Below are 15,375 nucleotides of genomic sequence, written 5' to 3' on the forward strand. Positions count from 1 at the left end.
TTTTTTTTTTTTTTTTTGTTTGTTTGTTTTTCTAAGAGACAGGTTTGGCTAAGTTGTATAGGCTAGTCTTAAGCTCCTGGCTTCAAGGATCCCCACAATTCAGCCTCCTGAGTGGCTGGGATTATAGGCTCCAAGCACTCTACCTAGGCATGAAGCCTCATTTCTGATAGAAACCTGAGGCTGAGGCTGTCACTGTCCTTAGTTATAGATAACTTCCTAAGGATCCTGACCCCAGGAGACATGATCTAATTTGGCAGTCTGGTCTGTGGTGACCAGAGCAAGATGGCCCCAGCTCGTGATGCCCCACACTGTGGAGCAGCAATAATAAAAGTCTAGTGGTGCATCTCAGCTGAGTGTGGGAATGAATGTAAGGCTTGATGAAAAATTAATCAGAAACAAATGGGTAGAATTTTCTTTTATATTTGGAAATAACATCCCAAAATTGGAAGTAGGTGTCAAGTATGCACAGGGCTGTCATGAGGTGGTGGTAGTAGGCACTGGGTCCCTAGGGAGTTGCTGCCCACCACGTGCTATGAGCCACTGTGTCTTCCTCTCCTTTTAGCATTCTTGGCTGTGGATGAAACCTTGCAGAAGGTTCCTTCCAGCCTGGCTGTTGGCTTCCTGGGTAATCCTAGCAGAGTTCATCATGTCTGAGTCTCATCATCTTCATTTTATTTCCTTTCTTTTTTTTTTTGAGACAGAGTCTCACTCTGTCATCCTGAGTAAGTGCTGTTGTGTCGTAACTCACGGCAACCTCAAACTCTTGTGCTCAAGGAATCCTCAGTCTCCCAAGTAGCTGGGACTATAGGCATCTGCCAAAATGCCAGACTTTTTTTTTTTTTTTTAAAGAGTCAGGGTCTCGCTCTTGTTCAGGCCAGTCTCGAACTCCTGAGCTCAAGCAGTCCACCTGCCTTGGCCTCCCAGAGTGTAGCCCCAGAGTTTTGAGGTTGCTGTGAGTTATGACACCATGGTGACAAAGTGAGACTCTGTCTTTTAAAAAAAAAAAAGAAAAAGAAAATTCTGAGGAAGGGCTCTGCTTGGACTAATACAAGTTTTGTGCCCAGACTTGCCAGGGTCACCACAGCCAGGGGATGGGGAGCTATGAGTGAATGGCCCAGCCTGGGTCAGGGAGCTGCTGCCCTGTGTCCAGGAAACAGGGTTCTCTGATTGTCAGTCTCCACCTGAAGCTGTTGTTGGAGCAAGATATGAGTGTTTGCCCCAAAGAAGTGTGTGTATTCAGATAGTGTTTTTTTTCTTGAGACAGAGTCTCATGCTGTGGCCCTGGGTATGTTGCCAGAAGACGAGGCCCAATGGAGAGAAAGAGCACCCAAACACCACATTTGTAAGAGGAAGGGCATTATTCACCAGCCTGGAGCTTACAGTATACTAGAAATCCAAATGGCCATGCTCCCCGACTGGCTTGGTACTTTCCCTTTTTATTGACAGTCAAAAAGTTCCACCCTATAGGTACCCTTCTCATTGGCCAGTTTGCATCAAGTGGGGGATTTCACAGAACTTGAAATTTCCAGGAGTTTCAGGAAGTTAAGTTTACAAGTTCCCAAGAGCTGAGTCATCATGGAGATGACCCTGCAGGTATATCCTTGTGGTCTCCTTGAGAAGACCTGTTCTCCTAGACCTTACCCTTCTTGGGTATCCTCTCTCAGGAAAAGTGTTGTGACATCACAGCTCACAGCAACCTCAAACCTCTTGTTTAAGCAATTCTCTTGCCTCAGCCTTCCAGGTAGCTGGGACTACAGGTGCCCACCACACTGCCCAGCTATTTTCTTCGTTGTTGTTGTTACAGTCGTCATTGTTGTTTAGCTGGCCCAGGCCGGGTTTGAATCTGCCAGCCTCGGTCTATGTAGCCAGCACCCTACCCACTGAGCTGTGGGTGCCGCCCAAATATTTTGTTTGTTTTTTAGCAAACTAAACAAGGAATGCCCCTTATATTTGCCTGACATCTGTCTTTAAATTGTTAAATACATTCTAATCTAAGCTTTTCTTGATGGGCTATCTTGATCTCAGAATGACCAGTGAGTGGCCTGCTGACCTCTTTTCCAGACTTTTCTGGTGAATTATGCTGAGCCATGACCCAGGCACAAATGATGATGACTTGGGACAAGCCTAGGCCACCATAAATACAGTGACCTTACTAGATATTGTCTCCTACACACCATTTAAAACCGAACAAAACTCTGGCCTGTCAGCTTTTGCCAGTGTCTTTCTCCACACCCCCTCCTGCTGAGCAAAATTAGCCTTCAGCAAGTCAAAACAGGTTTTTTTAGCTAATTTCCTTTGAATAGCATATGATAAGTATCCAAATTAGCCAGCATTGTTTTACTGCCTGTAGGTGGTTGATGGGCTTTGTGATAGATTTCCTATCTGCTTGTCTTCTGAGCTAATGCAAATGATCTGGGGAGAATAAGCTGTTTTAATGGACGGTTACTTTGTGATATTTGGCAAGAGACTTCATCCTTGTGTTTCAGTTTCCAGAAATTATTATGGAGTCATTAGAAGTAAGAGATCAGGGAATCTAGGATCCATAGGCTGTCTGTCTGCCCCCACCCCCAACATTATGTTCTGGCTTTTGTTACATCCTGTTTTAAAATTTTAGGTCATTATTTTGAAATGATAATGGAAACCAAATCTTAAACTGATGGAAACCAAATCTTAAACTCCCGCAACAATGTCTCATGTTCAGTTGTCAGGGTAGAGATGTCTTTTGGGTCAGGGATGAACAATGAATGGGTAGAGGGGTGCATGACGGTAGAGAACCTAAAGCATTTCAAAACTAATGAATCATGGAAAGGAAGGGATAAAAAGAAACTTAAAGTGCAGTTGCTGGGCCCAGTTATAAAAATCTTGAAAGTGGAGGGAGATAAAAAATAGTTGCTTGTTAGGACCTGGCAGGCCTGCTCTGGAGGCTCACTGTTTGAGTCCATTTGTTAATCACCAAGAGGTGGGAAACAACCAGACTCCTCACTGGGGAGGACAATGGGCTGGAGCTAAGAAGCATCCTGCTCCCTGGCTTGCCAAACAGGGGCAGAGAATTCTCTTACAACTGGATTTCAAGGATTTCAGTCCACCCGGAGTTAGATCCTGTTCCCATAAATAAAGCTCATTACTTCTCCAATGTGAGTGACTCCTTCCCCAGCCACAGTTTAATAATGGCTTTTCTGAAACTTTGGAGTGCAGCTCCTTATGGTTTGCTGTCTGGGCCCTGGTTACAACTATGGAGACAACATTCCCTAGGAGTTTGAGTTCTCACTCTAGACCTCACCTTCAGCTCATGTACAACCTGTGGGTGATGCCTCCACCCTGGGCCTCTGTTTTTTTTTCATTGGTATTGTGGGGTATTTATAGGCATGCTGTTATGAGAATTGAAGATAATGTATTTAAAAGGCCTGGCATGGAGCCTGTGCTCCATGAATCAGAGCTGTTGTGGATTCTTCTTAGGTCTCCCAGACTCCCTTCACCCAGCCTTCACTTCAGTGCTCTTGGGGAAGGCAGTTTTGAGGGTGGGAAAAAGAGGTTATAGGTGATGTGATGGCTAATTGAAGAGTTTGGGATTTCCTCTGAATTTTAAATATCGTTGCTGCCTAATTAGCTTCTGGGAGCCATGGATAGCAGGAGGTGGCTCTGTGGAGACTGTGATTTGACTTATCCGGGTCAGCTCCCTTTCTCTTCTGTTTCTTTATTTTTAGAGAAGGGTCATTAAGCCTCTGCCAAGCATTCTAGGGAGAGGTTGTTTGAAGCCTAAAGTCACCATTTAAAAGATCTCATTTGCTTTTTTTTTTAAACAACTCTTTAACTCTTGCTTATCCACTTTTGGATTCAGACGTTGCCACAGAGTTGAGCCAGAGTCTGGCTTCCAGGTGTCACTCTGCTTGCTTCTCTGTGGGCCTGCCTTCCTTCCACCTCGTTTCTTCTGTGCCCCACCCTTATGCCCCCTTGCCTCACATAATATGGATTCTATTAATATTAACTTTAACCAAAAAATAAATAAATGAAGAAGAAGAAGATGCTATTGGAGCATAGTGGGAATACACGGGAGGCTGATTTTCACCTTAGTTCATCTGCTTGCGGGGGGCCTTGTCAGCTAGTCAGCCAGGCATCAGATGGGGGGATGCCAATCCCTTTGGTGGGAAGAATTTAGAGTAGGTGCCGTTACATGTCCTGATCAGGGCTTCATCTTTGCTCTTAACCATTACGTGCATGTGATGTGTTCCTGATACTTGGATTTTGTCTCCCCTGAAGTTGACAGTCTTGAGTGCAGGGGACTGTTTCCTTTTTTACTCATAGCATAGTCTAGTGCAGGCACTCTGTAAGTGTGTATAGAATATACAAATGACCCCCTGAATTAGTTAATTCAAACATCTTGCTTTAGAGGAGTAAACATACTTAGTAATTAAACTGCAGGATGTGTGCTCTTGAGAGAAAAATCAAGGCGTTGAATAGTGGTTATTTATAGGACAGAAAATATCAGAGAAGAAAATACTTTATTCTGGCCAGGCGCAGTGGCTCACCCCTGTAATCCTAGCACTCTGGGAGGCCGAGGCAGGTGGATTTCCTGAACTCACAGGTTTAGACCAGCCTGAGCAAGAGCGAGACCTTGTCTCTACTAAAAATAGAAAAACTGAGGCAAGAGGATGGCTTGAGCCCAAGAGTTTGAGGTTGCTGTGAGCTATGATGCCGCAGCAGTCTACCGAGGGTGATAGCTTGCGATGCTGTCTCAAAAAAAGGAAAGAAAATACTTTCTTCTAGTTAGTTTTTCACAAAACCTGCTTGTTCATTTTTGAGGAAAGGAGGGTTGCTCATACTTATTGTTACATGAGTGGTACGGGATTGGAGTATCAAGTCTCAGCATCCTGCGGGGATCCTAGGGAAGCTTTGTTGGCCTCGGTATCCAGTAGGTAGTTGGTGGTTCCTCCAGATTGCAGCCTGGCCCACCAGCTGCTGGGGCTCTTCTCAGCATCACCCTCTTGATATTGAAGGATCAGAAAGATAACTCAGGTCCTGGAGGGGGGCTCAGGAAGTAGAGGGACTCCATCTGTGTTTGAATATTTGAGGGCTGTCATAGGAGAATGTAGGAGGAAGCCCAGGATCCCAGGAGCAAGGCAGTATCTCCAGTTGAGAAGGGGACTCAGAGGAACTGGGGACCTAGAAGTAGAGGGGAGAGGTGGGTGGAAAGGAGGGCAATTTAGTTGCAGAGACCAGCATAAGAGAAGGCGAGACACAGGGACAGTTAGGCAGGCCAGCCTGACCCAGGAGGTGGTGATGTGGAGATTTTTGTTGAGGGAAGGCTGATGTTAGAGAGGTGAGGAAGAAACAGTGGAAGGCTTGGAAAGCCAGGCAGAGGAACTTGGGACTGCTGTAAGGCACATGGGAGCCATAGCAGGCTATGTGCAGAGGCTCTGTGGCTGGAGGAGTACTGGTTTCTGTGCAGACAGGGTAGATAGGGAATATCCTGGGGACAGGACAGTGTGGGGAGGGGCTGGCTACTATGAGAAGAGCAAGGGTGGGGTGCCAACGGTGATTGGAAAATGAACTCTTTCTGGCCTCATCTGATACCATATGCCCCTTTTCTGTCCCCAGAGAAGAGCTGGGCTTGGCTGGGGCTTTGATGGCTGGGGGTGGTAGTGGGAAACAGGGAGCATGTCCCTACCTGTAGCTCCAGAAACATGTTGTGGAGTTTATAGATGTAGGCCTCCATATGGCTTCTTCTTATGAGGCCCTCTGGATTACCAGGAGGGGCTGTGAATTGTGCACCTGGCTCCTAGGACTGACACAGTCCTAGCAGTGAAAAGCCCCTCAGGGTTTCTCCTCTCTTTTTCTCTAACCTCTTTCATCTCTGCAGCCTACCAGGCAGTGTTGTTCCCTGGGGTGGGTGGGGAAAGTCAGAGCTGTCAGGGATGGAGGGAAGCAGTGTTACATAAGTTTGAAAAAAGGCTTCCTTGCCATGTGAATAGAATCCAGATACAAGGACAGCTAGAGGCAGTGCAGCCAGGCCTGAGCAGCAGCTGCAGCCTGGAGAGATGTCTGAGCCAGCAGAGGAAGGAGCCCCTGGCTGGGTGGAGGTGGCTGCACTCTGCTGGGGGAGAGGGGAGGTCTGGATCTATGAATTGCTCATCTTGGAAGGCAACCTACGAAATGATCTCTCTTCATATTCCTGTAACGTGGTGTTTAGATGCTACACCTCTTCACATTGATCCTGGGCTGTAACTTGTGATGGGCAAACCATGGCCCAGAGAAGTGATGTGATGACTTGCTCAAGGCTGTGTACAGAGCAGGTGGAAGGGCTAGGATTTGAACACAGGTTCCCTGTCTCATTCGCCAGTGCTGCTCTTTTGCTCTAAAACAGCGGTTCTTAACCTTCCTAATGCCACAATGTATTTTCATTGTTAAAAAGGGGTTGAGGCTCGGCGCCTATAGCTCAACCGGCTAAGGCGCCAGCCACGTACACCTAAAGTGGCGGGTTCGAATCCCCAGCCCGGACCCGCCAAACAACAATGACAGCTGCAACCAAAAAATAGCCAGGCGTTGTGGCGGGCGCCTGTGGTCCCAGCTACTTGGGAGGTGGAGGCAGGAGACTCGCTTGAGCCCAGGAGTTGGAGGTTGCTGTGAGCTGTGATGCCATGGCTGTGAGCTGTGATGCCATGGCACTCTACCCAGGGGGACAGCTTGAGGCTCTGTCTCAAAAAAAAAAAAAAAAGGGGTTGAGACCCACAGGTTGAGAACTGCTGCTCTAAAACAAAGCCTGGTAGTAAAACCTAAACAGGCCATGGGGAGCATTTGGGCTGTGGTCCAGCACAGGACAGGGGCACTGGGCCGCCGTGTGGAAGAGGGCATGTAGGAACGCCTCTGTGTGCCACCCTGCCAGGCCCAGCAGGCACTGTCTCATGCCTGGCCCTTTCCAGGCTCATCCTTCCAGGGTTGTCCTATTCTTGGCTTCATTTTCCACCTCCTGAGCACTTGACCTCTAGGGGCCAGGCACCTGTCCTCTGAGGGGCTCTGGGCATGGTGACAAGCAGGTGCTGGACTCACAGAAAATGTTTGTCAGACATGTCCCAACACTAGGCATGGGGAAAGAACAAAGTCAGCTCTTCACTTCCCGAATTTAGAACCTCTGCATTGCTCTCCAGGAGGCCACCTAGCTCCCTCTCTTTGTCCAGCTCGGTGCCCAGCACCTTCCCCTCACAGGCTGCCCCGCACCACCCTCTCACAGCAGCATCCCCATGCTCTCTGTGCTGCACCCTCACCGGTTTTGTATTATGATTTTCTAGGTGCCCCTCAAGACCACCTGACATTACCATGTGTTCAGCAGTTTATCATCTGTCTACTCACTCTGGCATTTAAGCTTCATGATAATGGGCACTGCTTTATTGACTGGTGTCTGCCTGGTGGCCACACAGTGCCCGCATGTAGTAGGGGCTCAGTGAACAGTAGTTGATGAGACTGTTGGGAGGAGCATGGCAGCAGGGAAGGAGGGCAGCTCTAGATGTCCGATAGCCTGTGTTCCGTTCTGCTTTGGCTAATGATCTTGAATAAGTTATTGGACTCCTTGGGCCTCAGGCTTTTCATCTTCATTGTGAAGGATTGAAATCAGATGCCTTGCAAGGCTACTTCTGACATCTGTTCTGAAAGTCTCTATGTAAGAGACGGGGTTGCAGAGGGGTTTGGGAAGGTTTGTATCCCATGCTCCTTACTGAAGAGCTGCATGGGGCCGCGGGGGGTGACGTGGTGAGGGCTGGGTCTCTTAGACCATAGCAGTGGCTCTGTGTGTATACCAGTGAACGTGTGTGTACGTGGTGAATTTGACGCTATTTATTCATGAAACAGGATTTTTGGAGTGCCTGCTATGCCAGGTATTGTTCTTGCTCAGGGCTTGGAGTGGTGGAACACAAAGCCAAAGCCCCTGCTCCTGGAGCTGATGGCAGGTCAGAGGCTGTTGCTGCTGGAGCTGATGAGGGGCCAGGTGGAGGTGAGGTAGGGGAGGGGCTTACTGGGATATAAGGAAGTAATTTTTTTTTTTTTTTACTTTACTGTCAAAAATAACCTTAGAAGACCTCTTAGCATCTGTGTAGGGATAAATAGGTAGGCATGGTACTCAGGAGGCTCAGGCAAGAGGATCACTTGAACCTAGGAGTTCTAGGACAACCTAGGTAACATACGGAGATACTGTCTCTTAAAGAAAAAAAAAAAAGAATGGCAAGAGGATCGCTTGAGCCCAGGAGTTTGAGGTTATTGTGAACTATGATGCCGCAGCACTTTACTGAGGATAATAGAATGAGACACCAAGGCTGGCGGCTTCAAACCTGCCATTGCACAACAATGACGACTGCAACAACAACGACAAAATAGCCAGGCATTGTGGCGGGTGCCTGTAGTCCCAGCTACTTGGGAGGCTGAGGCAAGAGAATTGGTTACTCCCAAGAGTTGGAGGTTGCTATGAGCTGTGATGCCATGGCTACTCTATCAAGGGACAAAGTGAGAATGTCTCAAAAAAAAAGATTAAAAAAAAAGAACAAATGAATGCATTTGCATGAATATGAAAGAAATGAGTAGAAAAATGAGCTATATTTTCATTTGGCTCTGGTAGGTTGAAATTATGATTGGCTTGCATTTTTTCTGATTTTCTAGATATTCTATATAGTGTCTCTATTATAGCTATTAAAGGTACCCTGTCATGGCTTAGGATTTTGCCACTGGATGTGTCCAGCCTTTAAAGTGAGTCTCTCACTGTTTATTGCTGTCTGGCCACAAAACCCTGGCTCAGGGACCTCTTCCAATCCCAACCTCAGTTTCCCCACCTGTAAATGAGGGTAACTGGCCCTGGTGTGTGTGTACTTTACGAAGCAGTTGTATGAATCAGAAGAGACGGTGAAAGAAAAACCAGTTGGAAGTTTATGTCTCCTTGCAAAGGAAAGACCGTGTACCAGTGTTGTTGATAGCAGACCAGGTAGGGTGGTAATATGAGTGCAGGGAAGGGGGATGACTCTGAGGAGTAGCTGTCAGGCCTCCTGAAGACGCATAGTAGCGAGTGGGTCCCCTTGATTACTAGGTAGATGTTGCTGTTTGGCTGTTAGGTGAGTGACTTCAGTAGGAGAGAATCACAGGCTGGCTCCTACCCTGGCCACACATATTCATCAAACCACATGCTCAGTGCTTGCTACATAGGTCACTAGTAGGAATTCCTGCCTGTGTCCCACCCCCTTTTAGCCTTTGATTTATAGCCTTAGCCAGTGAATAGGTTTTATTATTTCAGTTTTTTTGGTATCTTTTGTGATCCAGTCTTAAATACTGTATCCTATCAGTAGGGTTGGTTGAAGAAACAGACCTTGAAATCTGACTATTCTTGATAACTGACTCCTTCCCCTGGATCACCTGGCCAAGTCTCAAAGGATGGAAATCTACTGGCTTTCTGTCCTTCTTCAGCAGCTAGTTGTTTCATTTCCTGGGAGTGCTTTCTTGAACCCTGAATTGAGGGGCCTTGGTGTCCAGTGCTTTTAGGCAAGGGCTGCCTCTGATGGGGGTGGGGCTGGGCTTTCCATCTGGAGCACTGACCCTTCACCTCCTTAGGCTACCAGTGCCAATTCCCTTCTTTTCTATTTTCTCTTCCCTGCAGATGTCAAGCCCTCCAACATCCTAGTCAACTCTCGTGGGGAGATCAAGCTCTGTGACTTTGGGGTCAGTGGGCAGCTCATCGACTCCATGGCCAACTCCTTCGTGGGCACAAGGTCTTACATGTCGGTAAGAAAAGCAGGTTCTGTCTCTTACCTTCTCTTCTGGTAAGAGATAGGAGCTCCTGGGGTCTTCCCTCTGGAGCCAGAGTCTTGTGCTGGGTGATGGGTGGGGCTGAGAAACGAGAATAGGATGAGGCACAGCAGTCCTGAGGAGGTGGAAGTGGTGGCAGGAGTCTGGGCATTTTGTAGAGATTGCAGATCTCAGCTCCAGAGGAGTCTTCATTCTGAAGAGATTATGAGCCCCAGCTACCCCCTGGGGATCTTTCTCAGATTGTCTTCAGACCCTCAGGCCACACATGCTCAGACATGACCCACCCCAACTTCTCCCACCATCTTTCTCCCTTTCCATCAGCAGTAAACATCTTAACATCTCCTGCGCTCCCAAGATGGGGCCTGAGCATTGACTTGAGCCTCTTTTTCCGGCTCCCCATCCTTTTAGCATCTGGTAAAATCCAGCTCCAAGAGTCTGCTCAGATTTTTCTAGCCTCTTTTCTCCCATCTCATTGCATCTCCCAGATACCTACCCTTGCTTCCACGGCAGCTTACCCAGTCCCCCAGCTGGAGTCTCTGCTGTGCGTCAGCCAAGACCCTGTCCTGGAAGTCTTCCCTCTTGCTCCCAACTCCGCTGGTGCTCACTGCTACTAGAGTGCTATGTGTACCTGTCCCCAGTCCCTGGCAGCATCAGTGTGTTCTCCTCCCTCTTCCATATAACAGGTTCCTTGGGAGCAGGAACTAGGCTGTTGGAGTGGCTCTTGTCCCTAGGGTCTGGCATGGGACCTCCTGTGGTAGGTGTCCAGGGAATGCTTGGCAAGTGGGTGAATGTTTGGTTGACTGAATGGGTGGGTACATGGAAAGCATGTTCCTGAGAACGGTTCAGAAAGGTGTAAATGAGTCCAGGTGAGTGCTGAAGCGGGGCAGAGCAGAGAGCATTTGAGTAAGTGGGTGGTCTTTACTCAGGTGGTGGTAAGGCAGGCCCAGATGGTGTGGGGCCAGGGGCAGAGAGGCTCAAGAGATCTTAAAACGTACGGAGTGTTTTATGTATTGTTGATAAAACCGTTTTCACATCCTTGAAAGATCTCATTTGATTCATGCAGTTGTCCTGTGAAATAAAGATTCCTGCTTCCATTTTAGAGTTGAGGAAATTTAGATTCAGGGAGGATAGGTGACCTGCCTGCTTGGCCTTGCTGAGTCAAGGTTGAAAGCTAGTGCCTCCTTGCCAGCCACATGTACTTTGTACCACTCGTCCTCACTTATCTCTTAGCATAGATTTGGCAGCTGTTCCCAGGTCCCTGTGTGAAAGTTTATGTCCATATCATTGTTCCTTCATTCTGTCTCTGACCCCTACTATGACTCCAGCCACTGTTGGCACCACTCACCTGACACTGATTCCTATCCTGCCCTCCAGTGACCCATGGTGGAATGCCCTTTTACTCTTCTTTCTCTCACTGCTGCTTCCCTGAATGTCTGATAACTGAATAGTTGGTGCCCTGGGCCACTTGACTACTGATTCTCAAGTTCAAAATGAATTAACATAGCTGGGCGTTGTGGTAGGTGCCTGTAGTCCCAGGTACCTGGGAGGCTAAGGGAAGAGAATCGCTTAAGCCCAAGAGTTTGAGGTTACTGTGAGCTGTCACGCCACGGCACTCTACCAAGGGTGACATAGTGAGACTCTATGTCTCAAAAAGAAAAAAAAATCAATTAATAAGCCCTGGGACTTAATTGATTTAAGGGTTTGGTGTGAGTTTTTGTGGTTATATGGTCAGTTCCAGAATAGTGTGGAGTTAGTGAAAAATCCTATAGGAAAAGTTGATTTAATGTCTAAATAAATATACTATGGTTGGAATAAAGATTGTTTTGCAGGGTTCTTAAAAATACAAATGCTGTTCAAATAATGCTTGGTAAAAATAATGCTTTGGTATAGCACTATATACTTCTCTTTGACGCCTCCTGTCAATATCAACTCACATTGGTATAGCATTTTGCAACATCTAATGTATGTTTTCATTCGATCTGACCTTTCCAGGAACCATAGTTAGTAGAGTGGGCATTTTGTTATGTTGTTCTTAGTGTTTTTACCATCTCTAGCCCCATTTCATAGAGGAGGGGGCTGAGACACTTGGATCTCAGAGCTGAGACTTGTCCCCCGGGTCTCCTGGCTCTCTTTGTACTCACTGCACCACCTCATTCGTGACCCATGTTTCCCAAGCTTCCCATTTCAGACTCAGGTGACAAGATGAACCTTTCATGCTAGGCTTTTCACTAGCTGCCCCACATGTGCACATCAGTGGCCAGGTTGGGCAAAGCTGGAACCACGGGCTGAAGTGGCAGCCTGGGCCTACCTCATTGCCTGTCTGTTCAGGGTGGGTGACAGGGGTGATAGAACAGTGAGGAGGGGGCAGAGAAGTGGGAGCCAGCGAGGATTTGGTAAACTCAGTTTATAGGGACAGTTGGAGGTCAAATCTAAGAAGTTAGTGGAGCTCTTGAAACAGGATATGAGCTGTCGAGAAGGGACAGAAGATGAGTGCATTAGCAGACCCAGCAGTCTTAGTTAGCTCAAGTGGTTATAACTGTCTCTGTCTCTCCTGCAGCCAGAAAGACTCCAGGGGACTCATTACTCTGTGCAGTCGGACATCTGGAGCATGGGGCTCTCTCTGGTGGAGATGGCAGTTGGGAGGTATCCCATCCCTCCTCCAGATGCCAAGGAGCTGGAGCTGATGTTTGGGTGTCAAGTGGAAGGAGATGCGGCTGAGACCCCACCCAGGCCAAGAACCCCTGGGAGGCCCCTCAGCTGTGAGTGGCTTGGTGTGTCCCCAGCTTACACTGTGGGGGTCCCTCACTGTCAGGGGTTTTCTAGAGGGTTGATTCTCTTTCCCAGGATGCCAGGCGGGGGTTGGGGTGGGGTGGGGGAGAAGAGGTAGAGGTCTCCAGAAGGATATAGGAAGTTATTGTTACTACCAACAACATCCTGCCATTTGTTGAGTACCGACTTTGCTCCAGGTACTGCATTTAGCCCTTTATATACATTATCTAATTTGTTTTTTAGTCATGACATTTTTTATTAGATTTATTTATTTATTTATTTATTCAGACCAGAGTCTCACTATGTTGCCCTCGGTAGAGTGCTGTGGCGTCTTAGCTCATAGTAACCTCAAACTCTTGGGCTTGAGCGATTCTCTTGCCTCAGCCTCCCAAGTAGCTGGAATTATAGGCACCTGCTACAGTGCCTGGCTATTTTTTTGTTGCAGTTGTCATTGTTGTTTAGCTGGCCTGGGCTGGGTTCGAACTGGCCAGCCTGAGTGTATATGACCGGCGCCCTCCCCCAATGAACTATGAACACTGCCTAGATTTATTTTTTATTGAGGTAAAGTTCACATAACAAATTTCACATTTTAAAGTATATATCCCCCAGAGAAACCCTATCCTTACCTCCCAACTTCCCTCAACCCCATCTCCAACAGCCACTAGTCTACTTTCTGTCTCCATGGATTTGCCTAGCATTATCTAATTCTAATAGCATTCCATTTGTGAACACTATTAGCACCTCCGATTTAGAGATGAGGAAACTGAGGTGCAGAGCACTTAACTTGTGAAGGCCATGTATGCTTGTAAGTGGCCAAGTCTGACTCCAAAGATGGTATTTGCAGTATAGTACTCAGTGGATATTCTGAGGCAGCAGACATCTTTCTATATAGTTCCTGCCTGGAAGCACCTGTCTGGTTAGGGAGATCTGATCTTTACCTCCTTGAAGTCCACATGGGCAAGGGTGCTGGTGAGGGAAAAGCAGTGGGACCAGGGATGGATGAGGATGATGTCAGCTCACTGCAGGGGCTGGTGGCTGTGGCCTGTGACTCTGGGGTAGGAAGTTCAGAGAGAATGAAAACTAAAAGTCATTATCTCATTTGCTTCTCTCTCAATATAAGGGGTGGGGGAAGAGCAGACATAATTATTATTTGTCTCTGCCCTACAGAACTCAAAACTTGGGTTCAGTGGTCAGTTGATTTGGCCAAGGTCAGAAACCTAGGATGTGGCAGAGTCCAGGCTCTCCCTGGCTAGCTAACTCTGTGGCCTTTGCTGATTCCTTCTGGGTTGAGGCTTTACCTGTGACTATTCTGTTTTTCTTCTGTGACCATGTCCCACCCCTTGCCTCATATTGGCAAGTAATCTGTTTCTGAGAAGTGTTTTCTTTTTATAAAATTTGTAGCATATGGAATGGATAGCCGACCTCCCATGGCAATTTTTGAATTGTTGGATTACATAGTCAATGAGGTAAGTACTGCCTAATTTCCTTGACCTTGGGCTTTATTTGTTCTTTTGAGAAAATGCCCATAGTAGGGTTGACTGGGAAGCTGTGAGTTCCTGTGGTATGGAGTCCAGCATTCTCATGTTCTGGTGTTTGCATCATGCTTTTGGAATTGAGTGACGGACATCTTCAGGCAGCTCAGAGTCACTTCTTTTCTCCAAAATCCAGGAGCTCTCACCTTGCCCATTTACATTCTTGTGCCTTCATTCACCAAACACTTCATCCACAGCGTGCTAAGTAAGCACTGTGGGGTGGGGGTAGGAATGGGGCAAAGATCCCATAATGGAAAACAAAAGTCCCTACCTCGTCTCAAAGACCGTTAGATTGTGTAGGGGAGGCAAGACAGATGCATGTGTAATTGCAGTATAGGGTTTTTACTTATATGGGCCATTAAAAAGCTATGAACATTAAAAAGAGTTAAGAAATTAGATATGGAACATATTTACTATAAATTATTTGAAAACAAATTATAAAATAGTATGTATACTGTGGTCATTTTGTGTGTTTGTGTGTTTTTGAGACAGTCTCACTCTTTTCGCCCTTGGTAGAGTGCTATGGCATCATAGCTCACAGCAACCTCAAACTCTTGGGCTCAACTGATCCTCTGGCCTTGGCCTCCCAGAGTGCTAGAATTACAGGCCATGAACCACTTATTCTTTTTAAAAAAAATCTATGGGCTCAGTGCCTATGGCTCAAGCGGATAAGGCGCCAGCGATGTACACCTGAGCTGGGGGGTTTGAATCCAGCCCAGGCCTGCCGAACAATGACAGCTGCAAACAAAAATAGCCGGGAGTTGTGGTGGGCACCTATAGTCTCAGCTACTTGGGAGGTGGAGGCAGGAGAATTGCTTGAGCCCAGGAGTTGGAGGTTGCTGTGAGCTGTGATGCAACGGCACTCTTCTCAGGGTGACAGCTTGAGGCTCTGTCTCAAAAAGAAAAAAAAAATCTATGCATATATGTGCATATAAAATCTGGAAAGTAATAAAATGATAGTGGTTATTCCTGAGTTATGAAATTATAGGTGGTTAAAAATTTTCATTCTGTTTATTGTTTGTTGACTTTCATGTGAATAACACATTGTGAAATACAAATACCAGTATACATAAGTGAAAAAAGGAATAAGGAAGGAAGAGACTGACAATTATTCATCAAGTTTGGGCTTGGGGAGCGGGAAGCTGTGAACAAGTACCACATTGCTTAGCGGGTGGGGCAGGGCTGGAGGAGCTGGGCTAGAGATCAGGACAGGGTTTTAGAAGATGACAGGGCCAGCATTCTTGACCACAGGAGCAGCCTTAGCATTTTTTTTTTTTTTTTTTTTTTTTTTTTTTTTGAG

At 46.9% G+C, this 15,375-nt stretch overlaps 1 protein-coding gene across 1 annotated transcript in view; it reads left to right on the top strand.

Annotated features, from left to right (window-relative positions):
• Positions 1-15,375, top strand: part of MAP2K1 (mitogen-activated protein kinase kinase 1) — an 86,524-nt gene that overhangs the window by 67,123 nt on the left and 4,026 nt on the right. The window contains exons 6-8 of the mRNA XM_003784445.1: positions 9,626-9,750; positions 12,332-12,533; positions 13,945-14,009. Coding sequence (XP_003784493.1) covers positions 9,626-9,750; positions 12,332-12,533; positions 13,945-14,009 — 392 coding nt within the window. The remainder of the gene's footprint in view (positions 1-9,625; positions 9,751-12,331; positions 12,534-13,944; positions 14,010-15,375) is intronic.

Source organism: Otolemur garnettii, unplaced genomic scaffold (assembly GCF_000181295.1).
Source record: "Otolemur garnettii isolate 467f Iridium unplaced genomic scaffold, OtoGar3 scaffold00011, whole genome shotgun sequence".
In the NCBI taxonomy this organism is placed as follows: domain Eukaryota; kingdom Metazoa; phylum Chordata; class Mammalia; order Primates; family Galagidae; genus Otolemur; species Otolemur garnettii.